The sequence below is a fragment of the Bidens hawaiensis genome, unplaced genomic scaffold (genome assembly GCF_021521415.1).
Source record: "Bidens hawaiensis isolate Kalapana, Puna unplaced genomic scaffold, B.hawaiensis_p1.1 tig00003356_1, whole genome shotgun sequence".
Lineage (NCBI taxonomy): Eukaryota > Viridiplantae > Streptophyta > Magnoliopsida > Asterales > Asteraceae > Bidens > Bidens hawaiensis.
In genome coordinates this window covers 1,182,251-1,204,219 of record NW_027491185.1, presented here as the reverse complement: position 1 = coordinate 1,204,219, position 21,969 = coordinate 1,182,251, and the positions used below count along the sequence as shown (strand labels likewise).

Below are 21,969 nucleotides of genomic sequence, written 5' to 3'. Positions count from 1 at the left end.
GTATGTAATCCATTTTACATTTAAGTTGTAACCCATGACCATGTTAAGTATAAACTTATTTGGACTTAACTATAAAGTGATCAGTGGTCAAGCAGTTTTAATTTGTAGTCGTTGTCTTCTGTGTCATTTCTAGAGACCCGCATGTTTTTCTTAAACAATAGTTAGATTTTATAAAAGAAAGCTGACAAACCTCACTGCTTTAGTAACGGGATAAACATAACATTTTACTTAACCCCTTTGGTTACGACCCCAAAGTAGCCATCGACACTTGATTAGTTATCTATGATCCCATATATACTTATAATAATAACTTTTTTGTAATATTTTGCAAATACAATACGTAATTATTGATATATGCAAGTATGCAGCAAGCGTCATGATGTAAAAATACTAGTTAGTTCTGTTTAAATTAGAATTAAGAAACGTTGGTCTATGTTGCACTTAACTGATTAAGACATTTTAAAAAATATAAATATGAATAAATGAGTGTCGCTTTTACGCAATGATTAAGCATAGAATATATTCAAATGGAAAAAATGTGGGTCCATTATTAGACATATTAGTTAAATAAATAAAATACATGGTGTCAATTTTTGGTTGTGGATAAGGTTGAAAATTATATTAGTTTTGGAGTATCTATCAAATTTGGTTTAACAAAGTTAGCGTTGATTTAAAATTCTATTAGAAATTAATTGACTGTTTTTATAGAAAAATATGCCATGCTTATTTTTATGTTGAAGTGTGGTTCCGTGAAGCCCTCTCTTCATGTAACGAGACTCAAAATGCTATTCATTTTGCAGATCTATTTCACTCAAATAGATTTAAGGTTTTTTAGTATCCTTTACTTTATGGAAATACTCATCTAAACTCCGGGTTTGATTCGAGTTTTTTCATTTAAATATAAACATATTTTCTTACTTAATATACATGAGATATATTAGTAAAAAATGAGAGACAAAATATATTAATTTGAGGGAGTAAAAGCTGTGGTGATACTGACGTGACTAATGATAGAAAATGCGGAGAATGGTTCAGTGACGGCCCTGAGAATTCATGTGTCCGGGCTGGGCCGGAAAAAATATGTCTCTTAGGCCTTATCAAACTACAATATTTTAAAACGATGATTAAAGTTATGACAATAAATATAAGAAAAATTGGTTTTAAATAACCCCAACTATGTATATTGACAAATAACAGTCCTAACTTAACACTTAGCTGGTGGTGGTTTCAACTTAAGGTGTATTTATTTCTAACGGTCCGTGACTAACGAAATGTTAACTCCATTAGTTTGATGCTTATGTGGCACACCTGGTTATCAAAAAATTCTTATGTGGCAGCTTGCGTGGATGTCTCTTCCCACTATCTCTTTTACAATTCACTCACTACCATCACCCACTACCAAATTACTGCCACTATCACCAACCACCATATGTCGGCTACCACCACCAACCCCCTAGCAAGGCCACCACAACTGTTGGTTCCATAACTTCAAATAATTGAAGCCCTAAAATTAAGGCATAACGTAAAATTGCAATGGTGGTGGTGACGGTCCAAATGTAAACAAGATTTGCTGATTAAGATTAGCAATTATACACCTCTGTAAACACCATCAATGAAATTATATTCATACTTACCCCTACAAAATCATTATATTACAATAATTTTATCACGACGGTTGACTTATTAGTGTTCGAGTATCTACAACTAAACATAAAATGTCTAATTTTTAAAAATTTGTGCCCTGTTAAAAATATGCCCCGGCAGGGCAACCGCATTGCTCCTCTCAATGCCTCCCTTAAAATGGTTTATAACACATATAGGGTATGTTTGGCATGGAGCTTTTAAGAGCTTCAAGCTTCAAGCTTCAAACTTTTAAGAAAAAACTTCCACTCAATTAAAAGCCTTATTTGGTTTAAGAAGCTTGAAGGTTTTAGGTCAGGAGAAAAGACTTAAAACTTAAAACTTCTACTAGTAACGTTTAAAAAGAGCTACAAGCTTTTAGTATTTTAATTCACTTAAATAATCTTTCAAAATAAATACATTTACTATTATTGTTTTTAATTATGCTTATTTTAGTAATATTATACATTTTATTAAAAGCTCCAGCTACTCTGCCAAACATCTAAATACATCTAAAAAGCTACAACTACCATCTACAGCTTCTAGCCACCAGCTAGTAGCTTTCAGCTACAACTACCAGCTAGTTTTGCCAAACATTCATTTGTTAAGTTTAATCATCACTTATCAATTTAATACAACTTTCTTATATAGTAAACTAGGTTATTGACCCGTGGGCGCCACGGGTGGAAATAATTAAATTTTGTAACATCAAACGATAATTTGCAACTCAAAAACAAAATTCATACCTATATATGGCGACGATAATAGAATATACAATTTATAATATCGTTTGTATCAAAATTAAATCTTTATTAAACATCACTTTCCAAGGAAAAATAAAAGGATTTTTACAATAATTCCATCGATAAAAGACAACAACTTCATATATTACTAAACAGTTCCTTATAAACCACATTTGTAGTTTGATTTGTAATTTTACCCTCCTTATTTAAGATAAGCATTTTAACTCCGGCTCTACTCTTCACTCTGGATAAAGCCACATATAACTGACCATGTGTAAACACCGGATGTCGAAGATATATTCCAACTCTTGCTAGGGATTGGCCTTGAGTTTTGTTAATTGTCATTGCAAAACAAAGCGCTATAGGGAACTGTCTTCTTTTCAACTTGAATGGCAATTTTTTATCTGCAGGAGTTAGTGTACTACGAGTTAAGTAGGTGCGATGACCAATGTTTGTACCCGAAATAACCTTTACTTCGATAAAACGCCTACCCAATTGAGTAACTTGTAATCTTATTCCATTGCATAAACCGTTTTTCTGATCAATATTCCTTAGCAACGTTACTGGCACACCAACTTTTAGAACCAATTTAAAATTCTAAACTAACATATAGCAATGATAAAGATTCCATAAGTGAAAGAATAATCACAATGATGAAGATTCCATAATTCAAAGTGTTATAGTAAAATAAAAATGTTATTTGTAAACAAATAATAGAGAAAATAAAAAAAGTTGTTGATCTAAAATTTTAACAAATTAAAATAGAGCAAATATTAAACAACACATAACATAGGGAAAACACAAGTTCATTGATATCCATATCAAAATCAAGCAAGATAAATAAAACCAAAATCACAACGTCAAATTAAGAACAAAAATGTCATTAAACACATCCATAGTCAAACAATTAAAAAAACAAAAAATGCATGCAAGAAGCTGCTTTTATTACGAACTTGCGCCCTTGTCCATTTTATATGTTTTTCATTTGAACGATATCTCCGTCAGCAACATTAGCATCAACAGTTGGTTGTTCATCAACCTTCGTCTTGGTTGCAGACATACCAGTGTCATCCTGACCATCATAAGTGTCATCCAACTTCCGCTTGAGTTTTACATCAATCATAGGTAAAGAAATATCCTTTCCGTCAAGCGATGAAAGACGATCAGGAATAACATCTTCAGAATTTGAAAGAGGAGTGAAGTGGTCGGACAAAGGCGTCAACAACTCCTACGAATCAGTTTATCCTTCATTTTTAGTATACACATTTTGATGTATAAAATTATTATATTAAGAGAAACGGATTAATAATCCATAATTATGTTTTAGGTGTTACCTTTTCGGTTGATTTCAGGCCAGAGGTTGATCCAACTGTTAAAGACTATTGCCATTAGGCTGCACATGAAGTTAAATTTAATGAAATAAATACACAATTTGGTTATGTACATTTGAATAGTTTTAAAAATGGAAACAATCATCATACCTGACCATTAGCAAGCTGTTTATCAAGATCATTAAGAACGTCCTCGTCATCTGTTAACTTGGTGACACCGTATACGTCATATGAGTTTCTGATATTGTAGTCACTAACCTCAACAATGAAAGCAAACTTTTTCTCTAATATAATATTGAGTTCTTCAAGAAACGTGTGCATCGGTTCAAGCTTCAACATAACAGTTAAGAAAATGATGAGTTGTAAGGCCCCGAACCCGGTGACCCTACTTTAGCGTCGGATTTACTCATAAACACAGTTCTTCAAATCAGAGTTTATTAAAACTTTTCGCGGAATATAAAACATCAATCATTTGTTACAAAACATTAAATCTTTTCTTTGATACCATAACACAAAACTTTATATTTAAAACATCTTTACTTCTTTCTTCAGATGCCAGCCGTTCAATCCATGCCGTGTGTCATCCTCATGCTAACTCTATAATCAGCTCACCTGCGTGCATACTAAAAGTCAGCTACGCTGAGTGAGTTCTAGTTAATCGAACGCCATACGATACATACACATACATACATATCTGTAGATACATATCCATACTTCACTAGTTACCCTTCTGTTCTACATACATACTTTCTACCATACATACATACATATCTACAATCACTAACCTCAGTCTACCGAGAGTACGTTCATAGTTCACCGTCTATACCTGTACTCAAGGTCGTGAACACGTACAAGGTTCGCAGTCCTTACCTATGTTCACCATTTATGGTACGTACAAGGATCGCGGTCCTTCCCTATACCATAGTACATCCACAACACGTACAAGGTTCGCAGTCCTTCCCTATGTTGCAACCTAATTCATAGCACGTACGAGGTTCGCAGTCCTCCCCTATGCTACAAAATCAGCACGTATAAGGTTCACAGTCCTTTCCTATGCTGAAATACATCCACAACACGTACAAGGTTCGCAGTCCTTCCCTATGTTGCAACCTAATTCATAGCACGTACGAGGTTCGCAGTCCTCCCCTATGCTACAAAATCAGCACGTATAAGGTTCACAGTCCTTTCCTATGCTGAAATACATCCACAACACGTACAAGGTTCGCAGTCCTTCCCTATGTTGCAACCTAATTCATAGCACGTACGAGGTTCGCAGTCCTCCCCTATGCTACAAAATCAGCACGTATAAGGTTCACAGTCCTTTCCTATGCTGACGCCTATCTACATTACGTATAAGGTTCGCAGTCCTTATCTACGTTTACATATATCATCTACTTCACGTATAAGGCTCGCAGTCCTTAACTACGCCATCACCAGCCGAGTCTATGTCCGACAGAAGCTAGAGGGATTTGCCATCCTAACTTACTATGTCGAACGTAGAACTCACATGCCATTCGTGTACCTATATACACATACTTACATTATAACATAAGAACACTCTAGGCATTCCTTACCTCATTCATTTAACAACCATACCCCTTGTCGTTACGTGCAATATCCGAAGATCGTTCACGCCCCGACAAGTATTCATTTGAAATATTCATACATCTTCGATATATAATATTCGTACCTTTATTTTTAACCTGACAGTACGCGCAATATCCGAAGATCGTTCGCGTACCGACAAACAATCATTCCTATCTATCACACATATCACATATGACATACACTTATCACTTAGGATAAATGTATTAACAACACATCGAGTATGCACACAGCCCCGAAAACATAACAAGGAATGGGGCTAGAAACTCACCTGAATTCTGCTTCTTTTTCTGATAGCTGTAAATCCCTTCTCTATCTGAGCTCGGCTGACTGTACAAGTTACACGTATCAATACTCGTCTGATCTAATCTGGTGGCCTAGTATTAGCTTACTTTAACTTATCGCTTGATAATTTATTTTCTAATCAAACTTGGCTTTAGGCGAAGTTAACTCTCGGGCGAACTTGGCTTCAGGCGAAGTTAAACCTCAGGCGAACTTAGCTTTAGGCGAAGTTAAACCTCAGGCGAACTTATCATCAGGCGAACTTAAACCTCAGGCGAACTTGTCATCAGGCGAACTTAGCTTTAGGCGAAGTTAAACCTCAGGCGAACTTATCATCAGGCGAACTTAAACCTCTGGCGAACTTGTCATCAGGCGAACTTAGCTTGCAGGCGAAGTTCATCAGGCGAACTTAGCTTGCAGGCGAAGTTCATCGCTTGAAGGCGAAGTTGCCCAGATGAAGGCGAAGTTGCCAAGATGTCCGCTGTTTCGGTTTCTGATCAACATTTCGGGCGATTTTAACACCCTTGTTAAGGTTCAATACCACCCACTACACTTCCCGACCATTTTCGGTCACTTAAACACTAAAAAGCTTGGATCTTTAAACTTCAAAGATCAAGAATCATACCTTTTTGGGCTTGTTTGGATCTCCTTTAACTTGTTAACGCAACTAGTCGCCCTCTCTCACTCTCGGATCAGTCCGATTCTTCCCTTGGCTCGGCCTGGTTCCGGCGAAGTTAGTGTATGTGTGTGTGGAGTGTGCTTGGATAAAGATAGAATGAAGATATTTTGGGGTGTTAGGGTATTTATATCCCTGAGATCCCATGGACCTAAGGCCCATTCTCATTTAACCCATCCTAATTAATCCAAGTCCACAACCCACATCCATTACCCAACACTAGCCCGACCCATACCAACTCCTATTCTTTTATTTATTTCCTGATAACCCGAGTAAACTTTCCCTCTATTATTAAGAAATATAATTAATATTATCTTGAAATTTCGGGATGTTACAAGTCTTCCCTCCTTAAAGAGGTTTCGTCCCCGAAACCTAACTTATTCCCTATAAAAGGAAAAACTTCTTAAATTTACACGCTTTATTGAATCGCCTTCGCTTTCTGAGTTATCCTTCTTACTTCCGACTTTGCAGTCATCGAATGGTGGTCATGTGTTTTAGCTATTTAAGGTAGCTTGTCCATGAGACCCTCGATGTACCACAACTCATCTCATACCTCCAAGGGCTTCGATTAGTATTTTTAACACTATTGTCTAAAACAACATTTCATCATAACATAATAATCATTCATAACCTACTCAATATATTACACGTCACTGATAACCATAAGTTTTAAACCTTAACACACAACAAGTCCTTAAGCAAAAGCAACTTAATAAAACCATTGCATGAACAATTATTCCTTCATCAAGCGTTCCTCTCTGCAGTTTCCCCAAGTCTTTATCTTTCCGCACCTCCCGCCCCTGATTCCTTGCAATCCCTAGCCATGTGGTCAGTTTTTCCGCATTTGTAGCACTTTGGACGATCAGGGCAGTCTCGAGAGTAATGCCCACCCTTTCCGCACCGATAGCACCTGTCTGTCCCAATCCTGCATTCCCCCGGGTGCACTCGCCCACACGTCTTACACGCATCCTTGTTCCCAACCTTGGTCTTCCTCTCATCAGTTGTTGTCACCATCTCGCCAGACCGCTTAGCAGAGGTAGCCCATTTCTTCTCCTTCTTTTCCCCCACCACCACATCGTCCTCAGCCAGGTCAGCATAAACCACTTCTGCAAGTTCAACAGCAGAGTCAAAAGTAGCAGGTTTATTTGCCCTGACCAACATGCGGACTTTTTGTGGCAATCCCCTCATATAACATTTGATTCTTTTGACCTCAGTGTCAACCATATCAGGCACCAACCTAGATAGTCGGTTGAATTCAGTAGTATACTCACGATGCGTCATCATACCGGCCTTTAAATTCAAGAACTTCATCTCCGTCCTTTCAACCTCGGCATCTGCGCAGAACTTTTTCATCACCAACTCCTTCAGATCGTCCCATCTCATCGCCTTGATCTCATCCCTAGTCTTTCTCTGCTCCACACCTTCCCACCAATACATAGCTTCTTCCTCAAATAACTGAGTAGCATAACCCACAGCTTGGTCGGGACGGCATTCGCTAATGCGGATAACCTTGTCCATTGTGGCTATCCATTGGAGAGTAGCGATTGCGTCTCCCAAACCAGTCAGCTTTGGCGGGTCGCATCCTTTGAAGGACTTATAGTTGCACCCACCTTGGCATCTTCTCCTATCATCGACTTTCGTAGACTTATCCTCACTCAAGGCCCCTCTTTCTCCTTCCCCATCCTTCCTACCATCACCACCCGCCCCTTCAGCAGTTCGTTCACGGCTTCCAGCAGATCCTTCGGGATTCAGGTTCTTCACAGCAGCAACTACAGCTTGAACAATGGCTGCTTGAACTGCAGGGCTAAGTTGAACTTCTTCGTTGTTGTTCTGGTCTCCTCCAGCGGCGCTTCCTTCATCTTCGGTGTGGGAAGCTTCTTCTACCGAGGGTTGCCGGACAAGACGAGGCCTGCCACGACGTCCAGTGCGACCCCCAGTTCCCACAACTTCTCCAGCTCCAGCCATCAGTATTCTTAAAGGGACAACACAAACATCATCACTCAAGGAACTATTTAGTACAAGGATAGCAAGGCTAACAGGTAATAACAGTGGCCAGCTGTGACTAGCTGATCACGTTGCTTTCCGTGTCCTATTCGCTTCCCTTTATGAGTCTATTTGTGCTGGTTCTACTTAAGCAGTTAGTCAAATCAAACAATCAATTACTTCTATCCTTATCGTTCACGTATCTTTTCTTTCTCATTAACATATATCATTTAATCATACACCTTACCTTTACTGATTTTTTTTGCTTGAGCGACACATGGCATTCTTGAACTGGCATCTTCTTTCTTTTCTTACTTAAATCCCATTCTCTGTTCGAGTCTAAGCATGTAGGATGCTTAAATCTCTCGAACTTATGCTCTGATACCAACTTGTAAGGCCCCGAACCCGGTGACCCTACTTTAGCGTCGGATTTACTCAAAAACACAGTTCTTCAAATCAGAGTTTATTAAAACTTTTCGCGGAATATAAAACATCAATCATTTGTTACAAAACATTAAATCTTTTCTTTGATACCATAACACAAAACTTTATATTTAAAACATCTTTACTTCTTTCTTCAGATGCCAGCCGTTCAATCCATGACGTGTGTCATCCTCATGCTAACTCTATAATCAGCTCACCTGCGTGCATACTAAAAGTCAGCTACGCTGAGTGAGTTCAAGTTAATCGAACGCCATACGATACATACACATACATACATATCTGTAGATACATATCCATACTTCACTAGTTACCCTTCTGTTCTACATACATACTTGCTACCATACATACATACATATCTACAATCACTAACCTCAGTCTACCGAGAGTACGTTCATAGTTCACCGTCTATACCAGTACTCAAGGTCGTGAACACGTACAAGGTTCGCAGTCCTTACCTATGTTCACCATTTATGGTACGTACAAGGATCGCGGTCCTTCCCTATACCATAGTACATCCACAACACGTACAAGGTTCGCAGTCCTTCCCTATGTTGCAACCTAATTCATAGCACGTACGAGGTTCGCAGTCCTCCCCTATGCTACAAAATCAGCACGTATAAGGTTCACAGTCCTTTCCTATGCTGAAATACATCCACAACACGTACAAGGTTCGCAGTCCTTCCCTATGTTGCAACCTAATTCATAGCACGTACGAGGTTCGCAGTCCTCCCCTATGCTACAAAATCAGCACGTATAAGGTTCACAGTCCTTTCCTATGCTGAAATACATCCACAACACGTACAAGGTTCGCAGTCCTTCCCTATGTTGCAACCTAATTCATAGCACGTACGAGGTTCGCAGTCCTCCCCTATGCTACAAAATCAGCACGTATAAGGTTCACAGTCCTTTCCTATGCTGAAATACATCCACAACACGTACAAGGTTCGCAGTCCTTCCCTATGTTGCAACCTAATTCATAGCACGTACGAGGTTCGCAGTCCTCCCCTATGCTACAAAATCAGCACGTATAAGGTTCACAGTCCTTTCCTATGCTGACGCCTATCTACATTACGTATAAGGTTCGCAGTCCTTATCTACGTTTACATATATCATCTACTTCACGTATAAGGCTCGCAGTCCTTAACTACGCCATCACCAGCCGAGTCTATGTCCGACAGAAGCTAGAGGGATTTGCCATCCTAACTTACTATGTCGAACGTAGAACTCACATGCCATTCGTGTACCTATATACACATACTTACATTATAACATAAGAACACTCTAGGCATTCCTTACCTCATTCATTTAACAACCATACCCCTTGTCGTTACGTGCAATATCCGAAGATCGTTCACGCCCCGACAAGTATTCATTTGAAATATTCATACATCTTCGATATATAATATTCGTACCTTTATTTTTAACCTGACAGTACGCGCAATATCCGAAGATCGTTCGCGTACCGACAAACAATCATTCCTATCTATCACACATATCACATATGACATACACTTATCACTTAGGATAAATGTATTAACAACACATCGAGTATGCACACAGCCCCGAAAACATAACAAGGAATGGGGCTAGAAACTCACCTGAATTCTGCTTCTTTTTCTGATAGCTGTAAATCCCTTCTCTATCTGAGCTCGGCTGACTGTACAAGTTACACGTATCAATACTCGTCTGATCTAATCTGGTGGCCTAGTATTAGCTTACTTTAACTTATCGCTTGATAATTTATTTTCTAATCAAACTTGGCTTTAGGCGAAGTTAACTCTCGGGCGAACTTGGCTTCAGGCGAAGTTAAACCTCAGGCGAACTTAGCTTTAGGCGAAGTTAAACCTCAGGCGAACTTAGCTTTAGGCGAAGTTAAACCTCAGGCGAACTTATCATCAGGCGAACTTAAACCTCAGGCGAACTTGTCATCAGGCGAACTTAGCTTTAGGCGAAGTTAAACCTCAGGCGAACTTATCATCAGGCGAACTTAAACCTCAGGCGAACTTGTCATCAGGCGAACTTAGCTTGCAGGCGAAGTTCATCAGGCGAACTTAGCTTGCAGGCGAAGTTCATCGCTTGAAGGCGAAGTTGCCCAGATGAAGGCGAAGTTGCCCAGATGAAGGCGAAGTTGCCCAGATGTCCGCTGTTTCGGTTCCTGATCAACATTTCGGGCGATTTTAACACCCTTGTTAAGGTTCAATACCACCCACTACACTTCCCGACCATTTTCGGTCACTTAAACACTAAAAAGCTTGGATCTTTAAACTTCAAAGATCAAGAATCATACCTTTTTGGGCTTGTTTGGATCTCCTTTAACTTGTTAACGCAACTAGTCGCCCTCTCTCACTCTCGGATCAGTCCGATTCTTCCCTTGGCTCGGCCCGGTTCCGGCGAAGTTAGTGTATGTGTGTGTGGAGTGTGCTTGGATAAAGATAGAATGAAGATATTTTGGGGTGTTAGGGTATTTATATCCCTGAGATCCCATGGACCTAAGGCCCATTCTCATTTAACCCATCCTAATTAATCCAAGTCCACAACCCACATCCATTACCCAACACTAGCCCGACCCATACCAACTCCTATTCTTTTATTTATTTCCTGATAACCCGAGTAAACTTTCCCTCTATTATTAAGTAATATAATTAATATTATCTTGAAATTTCGGGATGTTACATGATTAACTAAACATAATCATAAATGATTTAAGGAAGTTGAAAACTATAACGAAAGAAAAGTAAGATATTCTATGTAAAACTAAATTAGCGTATAGTCAAAGATTTGAAAATAATGTTCAATCGGAAAAAAGTATTTTGCGTTTTATTTTATGTATATAAAATATGAGAAGTTGATGTTTCTAAAAAATGAAACAAAAAAAACAATATAATAAACACAAAAGTAATATAGTGAAGTCAACTGTGTAGATGACTGAAACAAAAGACATAAATGACATTTTATCAGATGATCGTACGAACGTGGAGTTTGATAAAACATGGATGCTATAACAAAATATAAATTGACTTATTATCTAAAAAAGATCATACCTCAACATCACTGGTAACAAATTCATCAGCAGCCTTATTGAACAACTGTCTAGCATCACGATCAAACAACGTAAGCGAAACAACACCGATGGTATCTTGGACATGTATTGGAATACGAAATCTGTAAAATAAAGAGGATTATTTAAAAAAGTCTTCTAAAACCCCTTTTAACTTTAATATTATTCACTGAAAAAGTATTAGTATTTTAAATTTTAAACATATAAAATTCTACCTTGGTCCAGCGGTTACGCCTAGAGAATTACAACTTGAATTCTTACATTCATAAACCTTCACTCCATCAACAAAAACAGAAGTAACCTTACGACTACGACGTTTGCATCCATTAAAGTACCATTCCTTGTTACCTACTATTTGCCTTAACGGTACCAATTATGATGACGTTTTTAGCCTACAATAAAAAACATAATGAACTTTTTAGTAAAAATAAAACTGAACATGAGTTTTTATAAATACAAATGGTTATATACCTCCAAAATGGTACAAAGATCACTGATTGAATAGAACAGAAACTTCTTCAAAAACTCATCCTTAATAATTAGCAGCATAGATGAACCAACCGGTTTAGGTACTTCGACATCGACTTTAGAAGATATTTCAAACAACCTATTATTTAAGAAAATTAAGTCATAAGGTGTTTTAAATAAATAATAATGTATACATGTAATGTCACACCCCGACCAAAGGCGGCGGAACATGCCGGGGTGCAACGATTGCTCATAAGCACATGACACTATTTAAAGCGACAATATTTAACAAACTCATTTCATTTCACAACATCGAAAATGTCACATAACCAAATATTCATAACTCAAATACAACAAAATATAGCAAATCAAATATTGTTCATTTTTGCTAATATCCTAACGGTATTTGTGATGTTTTCTTCACCGAACTCCATAATCAACCTAGATGCAAACCTGTAACATTTCATAAAATAAAGTTTATCAACACAAAGGTTGGTGAGCAATTCATAAGTTTGAACAATAGATATATAGTATGAAAAGCCACAAAACTAGTATACAAAACCATAAATAATAGCTATAAACTTGGATAAATAGTTATCGCTAACAAGTTAGCGACACCTAACTATAAGGGGTTGCCAAATAGTCTAGGATTTTATAGTTATCGTTAATTGCATTACGTTAACGACACCTTGCCATGAGGGGTTGCCAAATGGTCTAGGATTTATAGTTCCACCATCCAAAAGCGATAAACACATAGTCAAATAAGCATAGAACACCAAATCGAGCAATTATTCAAGTAAGGTATACAACAACGTTTGTGGTTTAAGACCCCAAGTATAAAACATTTAGTTTAGATAAGTTGAAATGTCACCCCCAAAATAAAAGATAGAAAACGGGGTATGAAGTTACTCACGTTCAAGTAATAAACTTGAAAGATTGATTATTTGGAGATTTGCCGGAACGACGAGTTTAACGTATGAAGCCTAAATAAAAGAAAGTCTTGGATTTAGAAAGGTTGTCTTGAAGATCTTTAAATAAAATAATTGTTGCAAAAACTAATCAATTAAAGTTCAAGGTTTAAAATGTAACTATTTAAGAATTTATAATAATAACCCTTTTAAAAAATGTAAGTTTGCTCAAAACCGGGTTAAAGTATCTAACCTTAATATTTACTTAACCAATGTTAAGTAATAAGGTGGGGAAAATGCTAAAATGCAAGTTCCATTAGGCTAAAGATACTAAAACGGGTTTTTAACGAGTGTTCGGGTTTTCGGTTCGGGTCTTGACAAATGGTCGAACCCAAAGTCAACTTTCCAAAATATTAATTGTTATGTGATAACTCATTAAAACATACTAACACTTAACCAAGTACGTAGATCTATTGTTTAGAACTAACAACGCACGTTAAGCGAGTGTTCGGTTTTGTCGGTCCAAACTATGTTATGAGATCAAGTTGGATCCAACTATTCCAAGTACTTAAGAAAAATAATTAAAATCAGTTTGTAAACTATTTTTTTTAAAGAAATATACAAGTCTTGATAACTAAAAACACACTTGTGTGTCTTAAGCGAGTAAAAGTCGGTATAGTTCGGTCTCCATCTCACAAATAGTTCATAGATGGTTTCTACATGCCCAAATATCATAGAACTTGTATATTGGTTTATAAATGAAGAAAACTTAAATTTTACAACAAAAAAAGTTAACTAGAAGTCTTTTAAGCAAAAGTTTTGGTTTAGTTCGGTTTCCATCTCCCAACGAGTTCATAGATGGATTCCATATGCTTAATATCAAAGAACTTGTAAAAATGATTTTTGAAACTCAAATCTAGCAATAAACATGTTTAAACAACTATTTTAAAAAAACTAGTAAACAAAAGTTCGGTTTTCGGTTTGGACTAGTTTCGGTTAAACCGAGGTTAGTCTTATACAAACCCACACCATGGAACTTGTAAATAAGATGAACAAACTAAAGGGTTAGAAGTTAGTCATAAGTGATATGTATAATAAGTTATGTGTGTGTAAATATATATCAAGAACACGAAGTCCTCCATGAAGCCTTGCCTTATGGCATTCGAAACTTAACCAACCAAAGTCGGTGAAGTAACAAATAAAGGAAACAAGGGGTGTGTATTATATATATGTTGTACCACCATATTCAAGAGTTAGTAATGTTAGATGAACAAGTTAGAATGAAAGACTATAGTTAGTTTGACTTGAGAAGTCAAAACTTCAAAAATACATAAGAAATAACAACCTTGAATCTATAGAGTTTGAGAGAGTTTTTTGGAGATGTAGCAAGAGTAAAATGAAGAAGATGGGTATGTATATATAGGGAAGGAGTGAAGGGTTGGGTATAAAGATTCTTTTATGGTTTGCATAAAAATGGGTATGTTTAAATGGTCAAACAATACATAATATAAAAAAAACAATATTTTATATGTTTTATATATTTTAAATGACAAGATCCAATATTTTATATATTTGAAATGTTCGGGTTACAAACGGGTCGGGTTTACATAACAAAAGTGACCCGAAATTAACGAATGTCACATGTAATGAAATTAGATTATAGTTAATTAGTTATAATAAATTACCGTTTCTTGTAATCAATAACTTCATACAAGTAATCATTGATCATCAACCTTGAAACAACGTTACCATAAGAGTTTTGGACATATACATTTCCTGGAAAAATCATACACACGTATGTAAAATTAGAATTATTAACTATATTGAATTTTAAGGATAAAATATAAAAGATACAATTGTTAATGATACCTCCATGATGACGATAATGAGATACTCCTCATTCGGGTTGTCCGCAACATATTTGGTAAGTTGTTTAAGATAGTCATCCCATAAGGTGAGATAAATCTTATTGCCACTGACAAACAAAATTATAAGTTATCAAAAATTAATTATTTGATTATACATGATAATATATTATTATTAACAATACCTCAAGTCAGCAAATTCCATTGTTCTTCGATTCTGGTGTTGTGACTTTGGGAAGAATAAGTTTTTATTGGTAAAAACTTGCTGACATGACCGATTACATCTGGGAAAAAATTGATAATGAGGAATAAAAGATATATTAAATGATCCTATTTAGCTGTCGTCATTTAATGTATAGAATTTAAAACTAAATTTGTTTAAAAGATGCAAAAGAGGAAACCTATTGTTCCATTCTGAGTTATGTTCTTGGCTTTGATATCGTCAAAGGTAGCAAACGACAATCCATAAATGTGACCTTTAAACTCATCACAAATCGAAAGTCGAGTTTCTGATGTGAAACAGAGCTTGTGTGGGCTGTCAACATAACGGTATGTTGACAGATTTGCATCAAGGGAAGGTTTACGAACAATTGATGACCGATTCTCAGCTAGCCAAACATCATGTTTCGGTATGCAAGCTTTCCTTACATACGCCTGCAATCTATGACCCTGTCACATTATTAATAAGACAAACATTATAACAATTAATTTTATATAATGAGAAAGAAATAAAAAAAATATAAACAATTATAGTTGTATAGTTTGCATACCATCTCATCTTGTAAAATCATTTCGATGTACCAGTCCTCTCCCGGTTTATTGTTGTCCTTCAAACGCCACAGTCTAAGTATACGAACCTTCAGTACACAATCGTTGTTCGAAACATCCAAACCGTTGAACATGGTAATGTTTGATGCTTCCATGTTGTTGTTTAACAAATAAAAAATTCAAGCAAAAATTCAAGAATTAGTAAATAACATATAGATGAGTGAAAAGAAATATTAATGCGTATGAAAGAAAATGAAAAACCTTGACAATGATAAAAATATGAAACGAAGACTAAGAAAGTGAGAAGTGTGTGAATATGTTTATTCTGGTTATAGTATATATTCGTTACAAAGTTTGAATTGTTCAAAAAAAGGAAAGGTCGATATACAGTTAATTTAGGGAATACAATCAGGGATTTCATAATTAGTATTGATATCTACTTATTTTGGTACTACTATTTTGCTACAACTAAATTTAGTAAAAGTAAAGAATATATTAGGGATTTGTATTTGAATAATAACCGATTTAATAAATATAGTAAATTTGCAGAATGTGATTAGGGATTTATTTATGGGCAAATCATAATAACTCATAAGTCCCAGCTGATATAATTCATGTTTCCAAAATTACAAATGAAGTTGACTACGAATTCCAATTCGAATTTGAAAAGTTGTTAGGTATTATTAATGATATGAATCTGTAAGGCCCCGTTACCGGTAACCCTACTTTAACGTTGGATTTACTCATAAACGCAGTTCTAAATATCAGAGTTAACAAAAACTTTCGCGGAGTAATAAAAACTTCATCCATAACATTTTACATAACCATCAAGTCATGTCTTATAAAACATTCGTAGTCAATTAAAACAAAACATAGTCATTAAAACATCACAACATTTCTTCAAGATGCCAGTATCTTCGATTTCCATGCCATGTGTCTTCAGTCACGCGAGCTGCCTCAACCTATTTGCCTGCGTGCATACTAAAAGTCAGCTATGCTGAGTGAGTTCTAGTTAATCACGTAACTTACTTTTCATACACATATACGTACCCGAAGGTACGCATTACAACATATCAAGATCAGCATTCGTCCATACACATTCATATCTAACCATACATTATAAAGGGCGTTTCGCCCTACATACCTCGGATATTTTTAGGGTCCGGTACCCTCCATCCTCGGATATTATTAGGGTCCGGTCACCCTTCATCCTCGGATATTATTAGGGTCCGGTCACCCTTCATCCTCGGATATTATTAGGGTCTGGTACCCTTCATCCTCGGGTATTATTAGGGTCCGGTACCCTTTCTTCCATAGCTTCACACTATACCTGTCCTTAAATACTTTTCCTGACAATACGTGCAATCTCCGAAGAGCGTTCACGTACCATTAACTTATCATACATACATTATGCATACATCATAAATATTCATACATGCATCTTATCTTACATCATACATAGCAATCACGTCTTTAGCTACCACCTGACGGTACATGCAATATCCGAAGATCGTTCACGCACCGTCAAGCAATCATCATACATACATCATACAAGGCAGAAAATACGTGCAATCTCCGAAGAGCGTTCACGTACCATTAACGTATCATACGTACATTATGCATACATCATAAATATTCATACATGCATCTTATCTTACATCATACATAACAATCACGTCTTTAGCTACCACCTAACGGTACATGCAACATCCGAAGATCGTTCACGCACCGTCAAGCAATCATCATACATACATCATACAAGGCATACACTTACCACTTAAGGTAAGTGTATTAACTATCACATCGAGTATGCACACAGCCCCGAAAACATAACAAGGAAGTGGGGCTAGAAACTCACCTCAATGCGGTTGCGTTCACCATTTACGGTTATTCCCTTCTTGAGCTGTGCCCAACTAACTGTATAATAATTATACGTTTCAGTAAACTATCACTACACATATCGTCTTTCTAGTTTAATTATTACCCTCAATGAACGGGGGTCCGGGGGTAGTGCCCCTGGCAGCAGGGTTCTAGGGGCGGCAACCCCTAGCGGGGTCCAAGGGGCAGAGCCCCTAGCTGGGGTTAAGCTGCCAGGTCAGCTTGGAAAAATTTTATTTTCATTAACTGCCTTAACACATTTTCCATTAGGGTTTTGAATCCTTAAATAATTTGCTACTTAAAGTCCAAGGGCTTCTTTGTAATTAAATTGTTCTTTTCTAAGTCCAGGGACTGTTATTGTCATTCAGTTAAACTTCTAATTCGTTATTGGTTCATAGCGAATTGGATTATCCCAGCGAACTGGTTCTTATAACGAATTGAACCCTTAACGAACTGGACTCCTTAACGAATCAGTCCATATAGCGAATTGGACCTTCTAATTCGTTATTTCTTTTAACGAACTAATCATAACGAATCAAGGGTAATTCGTTACCCTTTTCCCTTAACGAATCAGAGACGAATCATAGACGAACTAGAGCTAGCTCGCTGTGCTCCCTTAAGCGAATCAACTAACGAATCACCTTCAATTCGTTAAGTCCCCATATAGCGAACTAGGGTTAGGTCAGGGAATGTCAGAACATTCCCTGACATTCCTTATCCTCGTACCACTATTCCGGCGCCGCCTTTTCGGCGCCGCCTTTGCCGGAAAGCCGCCGGAAAACCACGAACACGTCGGAAAAACGATTTTTAACTTGTTTTTCACCGTTTTTCGTCCCGTTCGATCCAGATCTGAGCTAGAGTGACCCCTAAGCTCATCATAGGTTCGGTTTATACCCGATTCCACCCGGATCTCGTGACTTAAACGGTTTAACGGTGTCGGCTCGTCGTTTAGTGACCATAACTAACGGATTTAAGCTCATACAACAAAATACTATCATACCTTGGGTCGGGATTCGATTCTTCTTCTATATTTCGGCTAGAGAGAGAGAGAGAGCTCAAGTGTGTGTGTTTGAGAGGTGTAAGGGATATGTGTAAATGAATTAAATGGAGGATTAAGGGTATATATATTTTTGATCATGGGCTTAAGCCCATGGTCTTTCCTTCATTCCTCCATAACCCAAGTCCATAACCCATATCCATTTACCCAACACAAGTCCATCTCGTATTCTATTCAACTAAACCGATAACGACCCGCTATAAAATAAACGAACTTTATTTTATTAATATAACCGAAAGTAGGATGTTACAGAATCAATACAAATCAAAATAATATCATTGTAATTTGGAATCAATTACACATTAAAAATTTAATAAATACCAAAATTAAAAATTAGTAACAATGATATATTAAAAATTTAACAATGAAATATTATGTAATTGAAATTAAAATCTACAATGACATATATGATAACCATAGGAAACATAGGAATTATAAATTATAAATCTCAAGTAACATTAACAATTAAGATTAACAATATAAAATACTAACCTAGGTAAATTACACATACCTTAACGAATAATATAAAATACTAACCTAGGTTAATTAAACATACTATCATAATCCTAACAATATAATATACTAACCGGAAAAAACATGGAATGACGGCAGGGCAACAGTGTCGGAAGATCTGATTAACAATCGACATGGATCTACTGAAATCGTATGATTGTTTCATATAATTGAGGATTCCGTGTAACCACAATCAACCTTATTTAGACGGAAGACGGTGTAAATTGAATATGTCGGATGCAGAACTATCATTGTCCGATTGAGATGAAGAATTATCATTGTCCGATTGACATGCAAAATTATCATTGTCCAATTGAACTGAGAAATAATAGCCGATGGTTGATTTTGTTGATTAGGTAAGGGGGAGTATGAAGAAAGGGGGTAATAAGATGGAAAAGATTGAAACCTAAAAACCAGTAATATATTGAATATTGAATTAAGGTGCTGTTTGTTTTTTCAGAGGTAAAATGTCTGCAGTCTGCGGACCACATCTGCCAACATCTGTAGCAGAAGAGACGGACCAAACCTCTGCAGTCTGCAACAAGAAGACTGTTTGTTTTTTAACATCTGCAGACTGCTAAAATAAACTGAAATTTAAATAAAAAAGATCTTAAACAAATTGTTTGTTTCTTCCTCATCATCCTCTTCATGTTCATAAGCTTCTCATGGTACTCCACCTACGAATCCATGTTTGAGGGTTTATTTGATAGGGGCATTTACATATTTCCTTGATATTGATATAGAACTTTGACCATATACTTATTTTATTTTAAGTTTCAGGCTAATCGAGTGAGAAACAAAACACTATTGCAATAAACAAAAATTCGATACAAACCAACAAGATATTCAATATTACAATAAATAGTAGTTCCATTAACTAATGATAAACATTTTGTCGTTTGTGTACAAGAGGACTAAAAGAAATAAAAACAATTTTCTAATGAACCTATACATCTGCTTGAAATACAACTTTTGCATCAGTTCCATATATAGCCAAGAAACAAAAGAGACGAAAATTAAGATCAATTACAGTATTACACATACAACTTCTAACACAATTATACTGAGCACAAAAAGTCAAATCCCAACGAATGCATACCGTCATTTCACAGTTCTCGTCCACAACTCCCGTCCTCTCCATCGCATTTTTCGATTCAGAGGAGGTTGTGGCGGTGGAGACAAAGAAGTAGAATTAAGTGTGACGGGGACGGATTTGGTGGTGGTGCTGGAGAAGTAGCAAACCTAGACAGAGAGTAGAGAGGTCGGCGGTGGAGGAGTGGAGCAGCGGCGGTTGATGAGTGGAGCGGCGGCGGTGGATGACTGGAGCGGCGGCGCTGGATGAGTGGAGCGGCGGTGGTGGAGGAGTGGAGGCCGCCGGGTTGCGGTGGTGGAGGAGTGGGTGGTTGGCGGCAGTGGAGAGGAGGGTTGGAGTTAGGGTTTGGAGTTTGGAGTTTGATGAAGGAAACGAAGAAAAGAAATAACAAAAGGGTAGAAGAGGTGAGAAGTAACATTAACAACACTTCTGGGAGAAGAGGGCGCGAAGAGGTTTTTTAATGAAATGTCTTCGAGAAAACAAACACACTGCAGACCATAACGTCTGCGCGTGGTCTGCGCGGTGCAGACAAAAGTGGTCAGGAAAAGATTTTGAGAAAAAACAAACAGCCCCTAAATGAATACATTAACTATTTTAAGTATTAGGATTGTAATTTCTTTTTGATTTATTTAAATTATAAGAAAAATAGAGAAGTGGTAGTTATATTTGGAATATAAGGAAAACGTCCAATAGGAAGGGGCCATGTGGCACAAAAGTAATTTGTTTTAATAGTATAGTAGGATAAACTAAGTTATTGACCCGTGGGCGCCACGTGTGGAAATATAAAAATCGTCTAATAAACACATATAATTTTAACCGACAATATTGCCCGTTCTTAAAAGTAAGTTCATTGAACTTGTCTAAAATCGAAGGATAGACAAAGTCTATTAAATCATATATTGGATATAATGAATTGTTAATTAGAAGATCATCGAAAATTTGTACATTCATTCGTCGTCATTTGGACCCCCCCCCCCCCCCCGAACATTCCCTTCACATATATCCAATAGTTAATTCGCAAATTATTTTTTTCTCTTCAACATGTAAGGTTTTGCATTCAACTGTGAGCCTCGTGTTTTTTTGATAGTTCAAGTACCTTTCACTTTGACAAGATGTAGGAAGAACTAATTGAAGTGTAATTTCAAATAAACATGAACAAAAGTCTGTACAATTTAACTATTTATTTAACAAAAGTATCATAAATTTAGTATTTACAACTCTCTAAATACTTCCTTGTATACAAGGCTGTAGTAATTCGTTGTTATCAAAGATTAATATAAATAGGAACAAACTGGTTTTTTTAATAGCTAATAACTAAACACTTACAAACATCAATTGGCTTATATGACTTGTTTAACGATTCATAGAGCAATAACTTGTATACACTCTAATATTGACATGAACTTGTTATGACTTTAACTCAAGATGCTAATAACCCATATTAGCTAAAACATGTTCTAAATCATGACACAAACTTGCACAACAATACATTCTGGCAACCCTAACAACATATCCACATGGCTGCTAATAACAGTTCGGACGTGGCAACCATTCGATATTGTTACGTATTTTATTTTCCATTATTAAGATACTAATAATGTATTCATATTTTAATACATACAAAAGGAGAATAAATTAATTTTAGTGGTTCTTAAATATTTAGTTGTTCTCATTGAG

At 36.6% G+C, this 21,969-nt stretch overlaps 2 protein-coding genes across 2 annotated transcripts in view; both read right to left on the bottom strand.

The window, feature by feature from the left end:
* The window catches only part of LOC143623262 (calcium-dependent lipid-binding protein-like), a 147,217-nt gene that overhangs the window by 15,550 nt on the left and 109,698 nt on the right, over positions 1 to 21,969 (bottom strand). The gene's annotated exons all lie outside the window — the stretch shown is intronic.
* LOC143623162 (uncharacterized) lies at positions 3,334 to 15,188 on the bottom strand. The gene is made up of 10 exons (XM_077094130.1): positions 15,169 to 15,188; positions 14,988 to 15,093; positions 14,890 to 14,894; positions 12,214 to 12,349; positions 12,102 to 12,134; positions 11,958 to 12,013; positions 11,726 to 11,846; positions 3,845 to 4,024; positions 3,698 to 3,742; positions 3,334 to 3,591 (listed from the first exon to the last, which is right to left on the bottom strand). Exons 1-10 carry the CDS (start codon positions 15,186 to 15,188, stop codon positions 3,334 to 3,336), a joined length of 960 nt encoding a protein of 319 aa, XP_076950245.1.